Here is a 16304-nt window from a genome sequence, read left to right on the forward strand (position 1 = left end):
GAGGTCATAGAAACGATAACAGTCTGTAAAGCATATCTTTCTGGTGTTTTAAAGGAGGAGGAACATTTTCTGCAATACTGCTAAAATGATGATATTACTAAAACTTGTGTCCCAAAACTCTTCATCAGTGTCACGCTGAGCGTTCAGAGGCGAGCCCACTTATTGGTCCTCAGTAACTGTTTCCATGAAACAGCAGAAATGAAGTGAACTCAGCTTCTGTTTCTCAGCAGTGCTGAGAATGTAATCTGTAATCTGTAGTGGAATACATTTTAAAAGTAACCTTCCCAACACTGGACATTACTAACGATCACTGATCATACGAGCACACTTTGATCAGTTCGTATAGATCATAATGTTGAGCTCATACAGCGTTCTGTGTTCTTCATGTGACGCTCAGGGTTCAGCTGTGAGTTTCACTGCTGCTGATAAAAGCTGTAAATAAATATATATACAGGTTCTGAATGAGAAGAAAAAACACTTAGAATGGACATTTACATGATCTGCTCCGCTTTGGTTACTGTGATTATGTTTTCATGAATGGTCGGATGGACAACGAATTATGGGACGCCATTTTCTCCTCCCTTTTCATAAAGATGGTCCAGTGTCTCCTCTGCTAAAGGAGGTCATAAAGGAAGCATTGAAGCTGCTTCCCTTAGTGTATGGACAACTGAAGCGTATGTCAGTGAGGAACCTTCCTGATCAAAGTGGAATATTGGAACACACCTCACGCAGTCTTTCCTCTTTCCACAGGAAGTTCCTCCTCCAACATGGCTGACCCCTGGCAGAACGCCATGGACCACGCTGTCGCCGTGGCACGAAAAGCTGGAGAGGTCAGTCGTCATCTTCCTTTTTCTTTCCCACCTGAGACTCACCTGTCAGGGCCTACAGGTGATTTCATTATGAAACAGAGGAGTCTCAGGAAGTTCATTCTTTTCACCTGAACGTCACTCGCCCATGTGACCTTCAGGGTCAGCTGACGACTGCTTGACAGTGAGCCGCACGGCCGTCACGACTGCAGAATCCGCTTCCTGCCATTTCTTCACTTACTGAGCACGCTCCAAAACAGAGGGGGTGGAGTCACTTTCTTCTTCTCTGAAACGTTCTGAGCGCAAAGAGGAAACAAAGGCTTTTATCTTGAAATCTCAGGTTAACCCCAGATGACAGACTTAGTAACTGAAACTATTGGCTGATCAGCTTCTGATTGATAAGCTATCAGTGCATTGATCAGGAGTAAATATTGATCAGTTATTGGTGCATTGATCAGGTGGTGTGTGACGCTCTGCGTGGTGACAGGGCAGTGATGACGAAGAGTTCGGTGGTGGATTTAGTGACGCAGACCGACCAGAAGGTGGAGCAGCTCATCATCCAGTCAGTGAAGGAAAAGTTCCCCACCCACAGGTATGAAGCTCCACCCCCTCTGTGCATGTCCAGTCGGATTATTGATCATCAGTTTACAAAGATAAGCGTTATGATCAGATCCAGATGTTCAGGGATCCAGCTGTGTGCTGCTGAGGAGTAGCAGAGATGACCTGCTGGAACATCTCTGGCTGCCGTCTCGTGGCTCTTCCTCGTTCAGCGTGTAACGGCTTCACCTGTTCTGTGCGATTCAGGTTCATAGGGGAGGAGTCAGTGGCTGCAGGTGAGCCCTGCGTCCTCTCTGACTCGCCCACCTGGATCATCGACCCCATCGATGGCACGACCAACTTCGTTCACGCGTGAGTTTGCACTCTCTGACATCATCATTGCAGCTTCTTTGTTTCCTGTGGGCGCTCAGAGATAGTGCTGGGCCATACTGTTCACGGTAGCACCGGTGTAATGTCGGGCAACGATAGGAAAATGAAAGATGGCGATAGAATATGGGTAAAACGCGCATGCGCAGTGCCTTTCTTTTCATACGCACATGCCGGTGTCGTGCCAAACTCGGTATCCCCGACAGAATTTGTTTCCCCTGCGTCGGGAGCGCACGCTGGACTGTCCAAATCACGGACAAACAGGATCCCACATTGTTGATTTTGTTGATACTCCTGACATTTTTGAGATCTTAGCTCTTTATACAACGAAGTTATAGTGGGATACAAATAATATCAGGCTGATCCTGCCACAATTTGTTCCCCCTGTGTAAATCACGGACAAACAGTATCCCACATTGCTGATTTTTCGTTCACAAACACTTCTTATTATGACGCATTACTCCTGAAACTTTGGAGGATTTATCTCTTTATATAGTGAAGTTACAGGAGAATAAAAATAGTTATCAGCCAAAATGTTAATGGTTTATTAAAATAATCCCATCTGATACCCCGTGAGCAAGAAATATATCATTTTCTGTTGTAACCCTCAAACTGAATGGTAATGTAACGATGCTAATTTTTCACAAAATGAAAACATCAGTACTTCCTGCTCCCAGCACAGGGGAAACAAATTCTGTCGGGGATACCTACTTTGGCACAACAACGGCTATCGTAGGCGGAGCCTCGCGGAGTGATACGTGCTGTGCTTTAACATAATGTTACCGTACTGTGTGTGTTTAACCTCTTTTTAAGTGTTGTGGATGTTATACATGGTTATGCTGAGGATGTGTCGGCCAGTTTCCACTGGAAATGCTTTTTGGTTAAACTGTCAGCGAGGAGTTTGCACTGTTACATTTTATATAACTTTAATGCAGATAAAACAGCTGCTTGTTGAAGTGAAAATACATTGATGGGTTTTTGCACTAATAAAGTTGTGGAGTTGTAAAGCATTTTGTCTCGTGTCAATTATATCGTTATCACAAATTTTCAAATGTATACGGTGATAAATATTTTTGGCCATATCGCCCTGCTCTACTCAGAGAGTGAGGCGGGGTCTACGGCTCTTCTGATCGATTACCTCCAGATCTGAGGTTTATTTGGTCCAACTGACTCAGAGGGAATCGATCAGAGAGTCACTGAGAGATCGATGAAGGATGATCAATGTTCAGCTCGAGCCGTCCCTCAGCGGGTAGATCGATGATGTGATCATCATGAACGTTAGGATGAACCTTTACTTTGAAGCAGATGACTTCCTGTTTGGCTTGGTGTTCGGCACACTGAATCAGCTCATTTAAAACGCTGATGGGCACTGGTTACCGTGGTGACCTAACGGGTAAACAGACCTGCTCTGCAGGAACACGTATGACGGTGCCAACACGTTAACTTCCTGTGTCTGTTTCTCCTTCACAGGTTTCCTTTTGTTGCCATTTCCATCGGATTTGCCATCAACAAACAGGTCTGAGTCCACATCAGCACCATCCTCCTGACCTTTGACATCAGCAGCGACATCACAGGGCTGCAGCCCTGACTTTAGTAGTCGATTAATCAGATAAGAAATCCTTCTGTCTTATTAATGAGCAGCAATAAATACTGAAAAGTGAAAACGGGGCCGCTAACCCCACGCAGATTTTTCTATGCGTTTGCACCTTCCGTCCACACGTAAACGGCGTTTTCGGTCACTGAAAACGGAGATTTTTAAAAACTCCTGCCAGGGTGGACATTTTCAAAAACTCAGATTTTGCGTTTACATGTGGACGAGGAACACGGAGAAAACGCAGCGTCAAAGGTGTGCGCCTCGTTTGACATCACACTGTGCGCCATGTTTTTGTGAAATGAATTTCTACAATGGCAGACTTGGACAAAATACTGTTAATTTTACTCTCTGCAGAGTTTACATGCTTACATACACACAGTTACTGTCCCTCCACACATAGGACTCAGTTCTGCTTCTATGCCCCGACTTTGTTTACTCTTTCCCACCCAGGCTTCTGATTGGTCAACATTCCTACACGGTTAGGAATATATCGCCAACTGCTGCTTTGGCATGTTCCTAGCAGCGTTTTCCTTCATTTTTGCGTCTGTGGACGGGATTTAAAAAAAGAAAACAGAAAATCTCCGTTTTCAAAAATCCCCGTGTACGTGCAGACGTAGCCTCAGGTGAGCCTCGGTTACTTGAGCCCGGGTCTCATCCCTCTGGTGGAAACTTTTCAGAGTGGCGCCATTTCTGGTTTTATCTTTCTTCAGTTGAGCTTCGCCCTGGCTCACAGGCGCAGCATCACCACTGTCTGCTTCACCTGGGAGTGTTTCCTTAGGTGGAGAGGTGGCGTGGCTGTTCCCACACACGCGTTAGCAAGCGATGGTGCTCCACCTGCTGCAGCATATAAAATGACCAAAAGAGTAAACGCGGCACCTCACCTGCTCCTGACTAGGTGAGGTGCTCAGCATCTGTTACCCTGGCGATTTGGCAGCTAAAAAGAGAAAATCAGAATCAGCATACTTTATTAATCCCTCAGGTAATGTGGGTTACAGCTGCTCCAGTACAGAAACTGCTACAGATTTAAGAAATAGCCCTAATATATAGAAATCCCTCAATAATAAATATCAAGGATTAACAGCAACATCAGAGTAGAAAGAGCGTGTGCAAAAGGCTGTAACTACTGCAGTGTTTACAGTGTGTTAGATGGAGTTGTACAGGCAGATGAGTGTGGTGCATTATGGGTAATCTCAGCTTCTCACTGAGCGTGCTCCTGTAGGTAGCACGTCATGGAGTGGGTGGGAGGTATTATCCATCATTGTCTTTGCCTCTCTGACACCACCCTAACGAGTCCAGCTCCATCCCCACAACATTACTGGCCTTGCGATCAGTTTACTGAGCCTGCTGGCAAAACGTCAGCACTCTCTAAACACTAACAGGTAGCTTCAGGTGTTCAAGCCACCTGAGGCTGAGCATGAACGACCTCATCTGTTGACCTCACAGCGGCCTCTACTCTTCTTCCCCTCCCTCAGGTGGAGTTTGGCGTTGTCTTCAGCTGTGTGGAGGACAAGATGTTCACGGCGAGGCGGGGAAAGGGAGCATTCTGTAACGGCGAGCCGCTGCAGGTGTCCCGGCAGGAAGGTCAGCGCTCAGCGAATCGATAACCAATAAATCAGTGACATCACTTATGCGGGCGGTCGGTCACCTGTTTGTTTATCTGTGTGTCATCAGCCGTGGAACAGGCGATGGTGGCCACGGAGTTTGGATCGGACAGAGACGCCGACGTTGTTGATAAAATCTTCCAAAGCCTCCGAAACATCCTCTGCCTCCCCGTTCACGGGTAAGGCTGCCGCCACGTTGACATCACTGCACGCTTGTTTTCCCATAGCTGACGTGTCCATCCGTCTCAGGGTGCGCGGGGCGGGTTCCGCCGCCATCAACATGTGTCTGGTGGCGTCGGGCTGTGTGGAGGCGTACTACGAGATCGGGATCCACGTTTGGGACGTGGCTGCCGCGTCGTTGATCGTGTCAGAGGCTGGCGGCGTGCTGATGGACGTCGATGGTAAGCTAACCCATCAACAGCACATTTCCCTGCTTAGGTGTTTCCAGCTAACGGTGTCTCCGTGTTCAGGTGGCGACGTGGACCTGATGTCCAGGAGGATCATCGCCGCTAACAGCAAAACAATCACAGAGCGACTCGTCAAAGCGATCGTCCCCTTCAGTCTGCCCAGAGACGACGCCACACCACCGAAGAAGAGCTAAACACACACTGACAGGTGTGAGAAGGAGCACACCTTCCTGTTTGGAAAGTTTAAATAAAAGTTTTCTATGAAAGCACCCGCGTGTTTGTGTGACTGACGGCAGGTCACCATTGTTAAGGTTCAAAATACTGGGGATGGAGACAAGAGAAAAAACCACAATAACAACACTGGTCCGGCCGGGTCGAGTCAAACGATGATTTTAATGAACACACGCGTGGGAGATGGACACTGATGCAGACAGCATCAGATCTCAAAATGGTGGAGCATTGATCAAACTCTTATAGCCTCTGGTGCCTCCACCTTATCATAAAAGCCTAAACATTCACATGCTTTTCTCTCACACGGCGCCTAAGCTACGACCTTGGCTCCCTGTTTATCTGCTCCTGCTGAGTTGGGGCAGAAAACTCCAGCATGCTCTGTTCTCTATAAAAATCTCTATAAAAATGTTCAAACAATTATTTATTTTTTTTAATGTTAAAACTCAACTTCCCATGGAAACGGAAGACAGGACGCCGAGGTGTGTTAGGCCAGCTTTTATTCATTAAACTTGGTTAAACAGGTAAAGTGCAGCGAACAAAAACAGGATACTCAAACTCCGCCTCCTGAAGTCTGTTCAAGACATGCTAACAGATGCTAAAACTGGCAGCTTCCATCGTTAGCTTGTTAGCTGAACTCTGATTGGCTGCTCATATTTGGTCCCTAATTAGTATATTTGTGCTGAGCCAATCAAAACACAGGGCCGCCCTGTCATAGCAACTGATGGGTGTAGTGGGAGGTCATACTTTAGGAGTGGGTGGAGTCAATCGCTTAGCAGCACATGAGGGGGCGGGGCTCCAGCAGGCACGGTGACGGGCAGAGGACAGAGGTTGTTAATGCGTTTAACCGGAGAGCAGCGCTGTTTCCTGAGAGGAGTGCAATTGGTCAGCGTCTGCAGAGAGACAGAATTCTGCACTGTGATTGGCTGAAAAGAAACATGGTTGAAACAGCGCATCAGACTTTCAAAATAAATCTCAGACGTCATTGTTGATGACGAACAACACCATCTGGTGATGTCACTGACCATGCGGAGGCGATGAGTGTAGAGTGGCTCTGGCTCCTCGGGTTTTCTGGTCGGAACGGCAACATGCCAACGCTGAAGCTCCACCTTTATTTCTGCCAGACTGAAGAGGACCGCTGGGTCAGCACGGTAACGGTTAATCAGCTCCACCAAACGCTCCTTATAGTGTGACCTGTCAGGAGAAAGGGGCGGAGCCTCTAAGACCACGCACATCTGGCAGAACATCTTTACTGGGAGCTGTGGTCTTACTGGCAGTATCCTCGGTGTTCAGGTAACGCAGGTCGACCACAGGGCTCCTCCCTCTGGCTGCCATCGTCTCTCAGCTCCAGCACTGGACAGGATGCTGGAACGGGAACACACCTGTCAGTGACTCTAGGACAAAGGAGATGCCAGGTAGACAGGTAGAGGTCTCACCTGGCAGAGCGGTGTCAGGTGAGCTGACCTTGGGCGGTTCCAACCAGGAGGGAGACACTCTGTAATGCTGAGACAGGAGACAGCACACCTGTAAAGTACTGATCACAGAACAGCTGGGAACACCTCAGGTTGATCTGCTGGCTCTCACCTGCAGCAGCAGGTGGAGGCGGGTCAGGCTCCAGTCCCTCAGGTAGTACAGGCAGTCTCTGGGGTGGTGAGCATGAAGACCTTTGCTCGTACAGTCTGCAGAGAAGCCACAGGCCTGCAGAGGTTAAACAACACAGGTGTCAAGTCTCTAACACACCTGTCTCGTGCACCTGGCCACTTCGGTGCTGGAAGCCGAACCATTTTCTTGTTAACTTCAAAAACATTAAAGAACTCAAATTATCAGCACGATGAATAATCAGAGCAGGTGCCTTTACTCATAATCAGACCGTTTATAAGGTGAGACGCTGTGATTGGCTCGTTTGATAACGATGTAAATATGAAACCGAGGAACAACTTTCAGTCGTCTAACACTCGCTACCCACAATCCATCTCTCTCTGACCAAACACCTGGAGCTCCACTTACACACAGCACAGCTGGAACTCACCGAGCCCAGAACGAAGCGCTGACTGCAGCCGCCACAGAACTGATGACCGCACTGACTGCAGGTGAAGTGGAGACACCCCCCTTTGGACAGGCTGAAGACCAGCTGGCAGTTTGGACACTCTGAGGACACAGAGGGAAACGTTAGACGAGGACGGACCAGGCTGAGCCTTAGTGCGACTAAACCTCATTCGTCCAGGTGGGGAAATCGCTGGTTTGAGCGAGGAGTCGAGTGAAAAGACGTAAGGCCATCTCAGAGTTGAGCAGGGGGCCACCATCCTACCTACAATGCTGTGAATGCAGCCAACTCTCGTTGAATGGGACTCTTTGATCAGTGGGCGTGGCAATCTGCATATTACTAATGATCATAAACTGACCTCACAGCCCACTGGTCATTCAGTGGGCTGGTTTCAGCCATTATGTAAATATAATATATTTAATATAAGTCTGAAGTCTACACTTCAGACTGTGTGGCCACCCATGGCTCCAACACCATTGTGAAGTTTGCTGACGACACAGTGGTGTTGGGTGCCATCTCCAACAACGATGAGGCGGCCTACATGGATGAAGTGAAGAATCTGGCATCGTGGTGCCAGGACAACCACCTCCAGCTGAACGTCAGCAAGACCAAGGAGCTGGTGGTGGACTTCAGAAGGGGTCAGCACAGAGACTACAAGCCCATTATCATCAATGGAGCTCCAGTGGAGAGGGTGCAGTCCTTCAAGTATCTTGGTGTCCACATCTCCTCAGACCTGACATGGGCTGCCCACATTCAGGTCCAGACCAAAAAGGCTAGGCAGCGCCTGTATCACCTACGACAACTGAGGAAGTTCAGGGTCTCTCCAAAGATCCTCAGGATTTTCTATACAGGCGCTGTGGAGAGCATCCTCACACAGAACATGACATCGTGGTTTGGGAACAGCTGTGTGAAGGACCAAAAAGCTCTCCAGAGAGTGATCCGTACAGCAGAACGCTGCTGCAGGATTGCTCTCCCCCCGCTTCAGGACACCTACACCAGGAGATGCCGGACTAGAGCAGCGCAGATACTGAAGGACCCGTCCCATCCTGGCAACAAACTGTTCCAACTTCTGCAATCTGGTAGAAGGTTCCGCATCTTCCGGGCAAGGACAGAGAGACTCAAGAGGAGCTTCTATCCCCAAGCCATCCGTGCCCTAAACACACACACCCGCCCTCTCACATCATCTATAATTGACTGAGACAGGACTCTTCCAGACACTAAACCAAGGCACAATGTACATTTCAATTCCTTTAATTTTAAATATGTCTATATTGTCTATCCTGTAAAATAGTCAGATGTCTATTCATATTAATGTACAGAATTCACCTGCTTGCTGCTACTACTGCACATTCACCCAGTGTATATACCGTGTGTGTGTGTGTGTGTGTATATATATATATATATATATAATAATGTTCTTCCTCTACACCCCCCCAATTTTTTGCACATGTCGAGGAGTGTGTCAGGCTACATTTCACTGTGTGTTATACTTGTATAACTATGCATGAGACAAATAAAGAACCTTGAAACCTGCAGTCAGCTGACACTGAAGAAGTCACCTGATGGTGGAAACGTCCAGAAGGACACAATCAACATTTGGACAGTTTGTACACGGATGTTCTTATACTTCATTCACACAAGCACTTTTTCTGAGCTGTTAGCGTTAGCGTCTAACATGCATCACATTCACTCTCCGATGGATGCGTCGCAGAGCAACATGGTGTCCAAGGATATTTGGCATGCAGACTACGGGAAAGCCAGGAATCAAACCACCACCATTCAGTCAGTGGATGACCTGCTCTACCGCCTGAGCAGCCACCATGTCCTCTGTTCGTGGATGCTAAACGTTAATGGAACAGCTGGAGACCAGGACAGACCAGGTCCCGGCGTGTCAGCTCAGAGCCCCCAGGCATTGCTTTCTGGGTTTTTTGGCGAGAACACCCATGCTGATCGTTGACTGGACCGGGTCAAGTCCTCTGAGCGTCACGCTTTCGGTGATTGAAGGCCTCGTGTGTTAGTTTGTAAACAGCAAGAGTAAAAAAGCCTTCAGTCACATGCTGACTGCTTCCACTTCTACCTGCTTGCTTATAACCACCTGAGTGAAGGGGTGAAACATTAGGTTCAGGTCCTGCAGGAGGCCCTCAGAGTCTCCTGGACCTGGTTCTGGGTTCGTACCGATGCTGCTGTACAGCTGGGAGGTGCTGTGAGGGTCCGGCTGGTTCTGCTGCTGCCACACTTGGAACTGCTCACAGGACAGACCCTGATGCTCGGGGGACCACTGCAGAACACAGGGACTGTGGTCAGGACCCGATCTGAGGCTGGTTCACCTGTGTGTGTGCGTGAGAGAGTGTCTTACAGGTGATCTGCACTGAGAACAGGTGCTCTTCTTACAGCTTGGACAGTCCATCCTGAGGCGCTGGGCCTCGTGCAGCATCCCGAATGAACACTGAAACACCAAACAACAGTCGTCTCAACAAGGTTTATTCTGTAAGGTCAACGGCCCACAGTAATACAAAGACACCCAATGAATGAACAAGCACTCAGCGACAGCGGGAAGGCAAAACTCCCTTATAACAGGAAGAAACCTCCGGCAGAGCTCAGGGGCTTGGTTGGGGGTCGGGGGAGGAAGAGCCAGAGATGAATAATCACTAATGATTAAATACAGAAGGGTGTATAAACACATGTGAGTGAAGAAGAAACACCCAGGGTTGGATCAGGTGACCCTGAAGCCTCCCTTATTTATGCTGCTATAGGTCTAGGCTGCTGGGGGTTTCCCATGATGCACTGGGTGTATGCTTTAGCAAAAAGGAAAGTTTGAAGCCTAATCTTAAAAGTAGAGATAGTGTCTGTCTCCTGAATCCAAACTGGAAGCTGCTTCCACAGAAGAGGGGCCTGAAAACTGAAGGCTCTGCCTCCCATTCTACTTTTAAATACTCTAGGAACAACAAGTAGGCCTGTCGAGTCGTTTGGTACCGGGCCGCGAAAGTTGAGGCTCAGGTGTGAAATGTATAGTTTTCAGGGTTTTTATCGGTTTTCAGTTATTTTGTTACGTTTTTATCGTTAACTCAGTTTTCCTGGGTCTTTTCATGTGTGTTATGAATAAATCTTCTTTTTTTCGGTACTGGTACCAGTTTTATTTTGTAGTATTTATCCGCGACACCTTAAAGGCCGGTCCGTGAAAATATTGTCGGGCATAAACCGGTCCGTGGCACAAAAAAGGTTGGAGACCGCTGCTCTAATGGTTAAGATTTTATTTGTCATGAAGTCATGGCTCAGGACCGGCTCTGACAGCCACGCTGCAGAGACAAAAAGTATCCCACAGCGGGTCTGAGGACCGAACGTCACGCAGCAGATGATCACAGCTTGTATCGATACTAGCAGCGGTATTCATTTCTTGCTTCTGTGAGCTTCTGGACTGCGAGGCTCAGATCGTTCGGGTTCTTACGTGAGCACACCAGCAGAAGTTGGGCATCTCCTGCAGAGCTCGGTCTCTGAGTTTCCTCTGGAACAGCTCGTGGACGTCGGCAGGCAGAAAGTGGCGGATCTACACCGACAAACAGACACGTGTCAGAACTGGTCATCGCCACGTAAACTAGGCCGGAACGCACCTCACCTGTGTATCCAGCAGGTTGAAGTAGTCCATGGACTCTTCCAGCCCGCCCTGACCTCTGACCTCCGGTCGGCCACACTGAGGGCAGACCAGCTGATCGACATTGCGCTCCTTAATGGCCGTTGTGAAGAACATCTTGAAGCACGTCTGACACAGGAAGCAGGAGCAGTGCGTCATTGTGATGATCTGCGGGGAAACACAGAGAGAGAAGAAGAACATCAGCCGGCTGCGCGCGCTCTGATTGGCCGGTTCAAACCTGTGGCTCACCTTGCTGAAAGACACCTGCTCTTCACAGATGGGGCAGCTGTGGCTCAGGAACCTGAGAGCTGATGCGAAGTCTCTGTTGATCTGGACCGCCTCCAAGACATCGGCCAGACTGAAGCTCCGCCCCTCCATCGCCATCAGAGACAGAAAAACCGCCGCCTGGTCCGGAGGGAGCCGCGCCGCCATCCGGGACACAGACTGGAGAAGCTGCCGAGACGCCAGAGTCTGGCTCACCTGATCCGCTTGTAACTGAGATCTCTGAGGACGCTGTAGCTCGGGTGCTGCGGCGGATGGCCGTCCCGTAACTGGACGGCGTCGCTCTGCTTCTGATTGGACAGATCGTGCAGACGAGTCTCCATCTAGCCTCAGCTCACCCATCATCCTGCTGAGGGGTTCTGTACCTGCGGGAACCAGAACCAGGTGGGTTCAACTTTTCTCACGTTCACCTGGAGCTTGTTCGTGTTTTCTGAGACTCACCTGAGGAGGAGTTTAGGAAGGGGTTGGTGTGGCGGTTGGAGGTGAGAGGCAGAGCACTGAAGTCAATCCCCAGCAGTTCATCGGTGTATGACCTCGCTGCCCTCACCTCCCCACTCTTCTCACGCTGGCTGGAGTGGGCGGGACTTTGGAAGGTGACTTCAGAAAGTTGGCGACGCTGCGGGGAGGAGGAGGTGCAGTTGTGCAGGGGACTTTGGAGGCTGCAGAAGGAGAAACCACTCTCGTCAGTCCATCTACGTAACCGAAACACTGACTGAACACACAGTGAGGAACTGACCTGTCAGCTGACACCTGTTCACCTGCAGGGGGCGGAGTTTGCACAGGGCACCTGCTATAAAGGGGGGTATCCTTCTGGAAGGCCCGCCTCATCTCTGACACGAGTAGTGACAGGTTGGACACGCCCTAGCAATAAGTGGCATAAACATAATGTTTAGAGTGTGTTTTAGCTCCACCTTCTGCCTGTGTGGAGGCTCCACCTTCTTAAACATGTGTTTTCAGGTATATTTTCACTAATAGTTAGTTTTCTGTTGGGTCAGACCTGTCCACTGAGCCAGCTGACTCAGCCCCACTGAGCATGCTCAGTACATCTTACCTCAGCCCAGTTTGTGAGCGCGTCCAGCCTGATGTTCCCGGCAGCGTCCACGCACGGACAGGTCGGGTTTATCACCATGGAGACCGATGGGCAAACATAACAGCGAGGCCTCGATGATGGGTGCGTCTCGTGGAGCCAGATGCATACTGGGATATTATACTCACTTCCTGTATAAAAACCAAAGCGCCAGCTTGACCTTCATGATGTCACTACAAACAGTAAACAGACAACATGGCCGACAGCTCGGAGGCTCACCTTCGTACTGAACAGGAAGTGTCCCGGCGAGAAACAACAACTTCTTCTTTTGTTTATTTGGGAAACCTGAAACACAAACTCTTATTCTGAAACAGGAAATCGCCCTGATTTACCAAGCCAAGTCTCAATATGCGTACTTGTGCGTACTCGTGATACGTCATCAGTCGGAGACCAAGTACTGTTCCTATTTAAAGTACGCATCAAGCCGAGAACGCGAAAAAGTCCCGGATGTGTTCTCGCTCCGCCCGTTTTATCGAGCATGCATCGGTGGTGACTTGTGTGGACTTGGTACAGTTAAATATCCCAGAATGCATTTCGTCCAAAACTGAAACGCGGCTAAAAACTTTTAAATATTCCTCTTTCTGGGTCACAAAATAAACTTTTAAGTTATTTTCAGGCGAGAATGTAGCTGTGTAAACTTCAAATATCTGCTCGGTTTATCAAGATATCATATTTCCGAACGTGCGACGTTTCGGAGACGTCTGTGACCCGCCAGCTCCATAGCAGACAGCGAGGTCGAGGATCACTAGAGCCGGCGAGAACAGCGGACTCCCGGCACATCGTTCCCCCCCCCCGTGGTCTTTCACTACTCAGGTTAAACATGATATACAAGTCTCTCAGGTAACTTCAAAATGTCAATTTTTTGGTTTATTTCAGTGTTTTATTTGCTCCTGTGTTTTGGCTGAGATATGTTTCAATTCAGGAGGAAAGTTTTTCACCAGCATGTTAATATGTGGAGATTCTGAAGGCTGTTTCAAAATGATCAGATTATAATTTAAATATTTGTTCAGTTCTCTTCCAAACCCCAGCAGCTGTCTGTAATGTTTGAGTGTCCACTAAAATAAAAGTGTTCTAACAGCTCACCTGCTTTTTATTAAGGCATGCATGTACACTGATTTTATTAATAGAGATTTCGCTACTCAGGTTAAACACGATCTATAAGATACTTGGATCACGTCTAAATACTAATGTTCGGTTTATTTCAGTGTTTTATTTGTTCCTGAATAAATCAGTTTGGCTGTGATTGAAGTTAAGGTCAAGGTCAAGGTCAGATTTATTTATATAGCACATTTCCAACAGCCGATGCTGCACAAAGTGCTTAACAATAACAATAAAATTAAAAACTACAGTGTAATACAATAATAACAATAGAAACAATAAAATAGAAGAATTGAAACAATACTAACTAATTCAGATAAATCCAAAATGCTTGGGTCATAATGTGTCAAAAGCCAGAGCATAAAAGTGTGTCTTTAGTAAAGATTTAAATTGCTCAAGAGTTTGAGCAGATCTAATATTAAAGGGGAGACTATTCCAAAGTCTGGGACCTGCCACAGAGAAGGATCTATCACCACGGGATTTGAGGTTAGTCCGTGGAATGGACAACAGTAGTTTTGAACTAGATCTCGTGGGTTTTCCTGGAGCATAGGCAGAGAGGAGCTCAGACAAGTAGGGGGGGGGTTCGGGCGTTGAGTGACTTAAAAACAAAAAGTAAGAGTTTAAATTGGATCCTGTAGGGGACAGGGAGCCAGTGTAAAGAGGCTAAAATTGGGGTTATATGCTCTCTCCGTTTGGTACCGGTTAGCAGGCGAGCAGCAGCATTTTGAACCATCTGAAGGCGATGGATGGTGGCATGATCTAGACCATAATACAATGAATTGCAGTAGTCCAATCTGCAAGTAAGAAAAAGGTGGATGGTACGCTCGAAGACGTCAGCCGGAAGGTATGGCTTTATCCTGGCTAGCTGTCTTAGCTGAAAAAAACAGGACTGAACTACTGCACTCACCTGCTTATTCAATTTAAAAGAACCATCAACGTAAACTCCGAGGTTTTTTACATGTGTTTTACAATACGAGGAGAGGGTACCCAACGTGCTGTCAATATGATTGAAATTGCCAAAAATGACAACCTCAGTTTTGTTTTCGTTTAGCTGTAAAAAATTTAATGATAACCACTGTTTAACGTCGTCAAGGCAGCGTAATAAGAGCTGCGGTTGATCTGATCCTGATTTTAAAGGTAGATAAATCTGTAGATCATCCGCAAAGCAATGAAATGAAATGCTGTACCGCGAAAAGATGGAGCCCAATGGCAACAAATAGAGTGCGAAGAGGGCGGGGCCCAAAATAGAGCCTTGAGGAACGCCGTATTTAAGAGGAGCTGATTTGGAGTTGTGGGGGCCCATATTGACATAAAAGAACCTTTCTGTCAAGTAGGAGCGAAACCACTGAAGGGCAGATCCTTTTAGGCCAGCATGCGATTCTAGCCGTGATAACAGGATGTCGTGATCAACCGTGTCAAAAGCAGCTGACAAGTCCAACAATAAAAGTGCAGCAGGGCTGCCAGAGTCCATAGTTAAGAGAATATCGTTAAAAATCCTTAAAAGTGCTGTCTCAGTGCTATGTAATGATTTAAAACCAGATTGAAATTTTTCTGAGATCATATTAAAATCGAGGTGTGCCTGCAACTGTAGGTAGACCACTTTCTCCAAAACTTTAGATAGAAAAGGAAGCTTTGAGATAGGCCTGAAATTAGACAGAACAGTTGGGTCCAGGTTTTGTTTTTTAAGAAGAGGCTGAACTACAGCTTGTTTGAAGCATAGTGGGACGCAGCCTGTAGCAAGGGACGTATTAATCAATTTCAGAATAAAAGGGCCAACAATATTAAAAGTGTTTTTGAGCAGACTCGGGGGAAGAGAATCAGAGGGGCAGTGTGATGATCTTAGGCCACTAACTATCGCGGTCAGGTCCTTAAGGGAGACGGGATCAAACTGCTCTAAGACAGCTGAACACACAGGTGGAGGGCTTTGAACTGAGACAGCAGACAACGAAACAAGGGCCCTAATCGATAAGATCTTGTTATTAAAAAATGCTAAAAAATCATCGCACATACTTGGTGAAGAAGTAACTCCAGGATTATCACATAAACTAAAAAAGCGATTAAGAATGTTAAAAAGTACCTGAGGCCTATGACTGTTAAGTTAAGCTTCATAACATATTAATCACAGTTAAATTAAGAGGCTCCAGACCTGTGATATCATCAAGTACGCTGGCGTTCCAATTGTACAAATCGTGAGAGAACGCGATCACGGACTCGTGCGCTTCAGCGTTGAGAAAGGGCCTGACAAAATAAAACAACAGGAAGTCATTTCTGAGGTACTCACAGTAAAAATCTACGTAGAGACGAAGATCAGGGAACAGAGACTGAACCGAGTGAAGGTCACACAGGGTCTCACCTGGATGCAGGTACCCACACTGAGGAAGACAGTGAGGAAGAGGAGGATTAAACCACAGTGATAAGGATGCATTAGCCAGGGTGAGGAAGAAACATTAGCTAGAGTAAGGAAGAGAAGGAAAGATGAGCCAGAGTGAGGAAGAGGAGGAAGAAACATGGTGAGGAAGAGGAGGAAGAGACAACAGCCAGAGTGAGGAAGAGGAGGAAGAGACAACAGCCAGAGTGAGGAAGAGGAGGAAGAGACAACAGCCAG

The 16304-nt window shown here is 47.6% G+C and overlaps 2 protein-coding genes across 3 annotated transcripts in view; one reads left to right on the forward strand and one right to left on the reverse strand.

The window, feature by feature from the left end:
- LOC102200265 (inositol monophosphatase 1-like) overlaps positions 1-5601 on the forward strand; it is a 6688-nt gene extending 1087 nt beyond the window's left edge. For both annotated transcript variants that reach the window (XM_005752554.1, XM_005752555.1), the window contains exons 2-9: positions 751-830; positions 1265-1398; positions 1611-1715; positions 3201-3246; positions 4797-4905; positions 4996-5104; positions 5175-5326; positions 5396-5601. In XM_005752554.1, the coding sequence (XP_005752611.1) occupies positions 768-830; positions 1265-1398; positions 1611-1715; positions 3201-3246; positions 4797-4905; positions 4996-5104; positions 5175-5326; positions 5396-5526 (849 nt within the window). In that variant the 5' untranslated portion in view covers positions 751-767 and the 3' untranslated portion in view covers positions 5527-5601. The remainder of the gene's footprint in view (positions 1-750; positions 831-1264; positions 1399-1610; positions 1716-3200; positions 3247-4796; positions 4906-4995; positions 5105-5174; positions 5327-5395) is intronic.
- Positions 5602-6043: 442 nt separating this feature from the next.
- Positions 6044-16304, reverse strand: part of LOC102201402 (E3 ubiquitin-protein ligase RNF31) — a 10981-nt gene continuing 720 nt past the window's right edge. Inside the window, exons 2-17 of the mRNA XM_013915797.1 lie at positions 15981-16071; positions 12821-12886; positions 12566-12732; positions 12251-12375; positions 11956-12173; positions 11482-11879; positions 11218-11400; positions 11050-11148; positions 9961-10050; positions 9780-9882; positions 7590-7708; positions 7145-7258; positions 6997-7063; positions 6832-6925; positions 6586-6754; positions 6044-6453 (exon numbers count right to left, since the gene is read on the reverse strand). Of these exons, the coding sequence (XP_013771251.1) occupies positions 6325-6453; positions 6586-6754; positions 6832-6925; positions 6997-7063; positions 7145-7258; positions 7590-7708; positions 9780-9882; positions 9961-10050; positions 11050-11148; positions 11218-11400; positions 11482-11879; positions 11956-12173; positions 12251-12375; positions 12566-12732; positions 12821-12886; positions 15981-16071 (2232 nt within the window). The 3' untranslated portion in view covers positions 6044-6324. The remainder of the gene's footprint in view (positions 6454-6585; positions 6755-6831; positions 6926-6996; positions 7064-7144; positions 7259-7589; positions 7709-9779; positions 9883-9960; positions 10051-11049; positions 11149-11217; positions 11401-11481; positions 11880-11955; positions 12174-12250; positions 12376-12565; positions 12733-12820; positions 12887-15980; positions 16072-16304) is intronic.

The sequence above is a fragment of the Pundamilia nyererei genome, unplaced genomic scaffold (genome assembly GCF_000239375.1).
Source record: "Pundamilia nyererei isolate P.nyererei 1_Seehausen unplaced genomic scaffold, PunNye1.0 scaffold00365, whole genome shotgun sequence".
NCBI lineage: Eukaryota > Metazoa > Chordata > Actinopteri > Cichliformes > Cichlidae > Pundamilia > Pundamilia nyererei.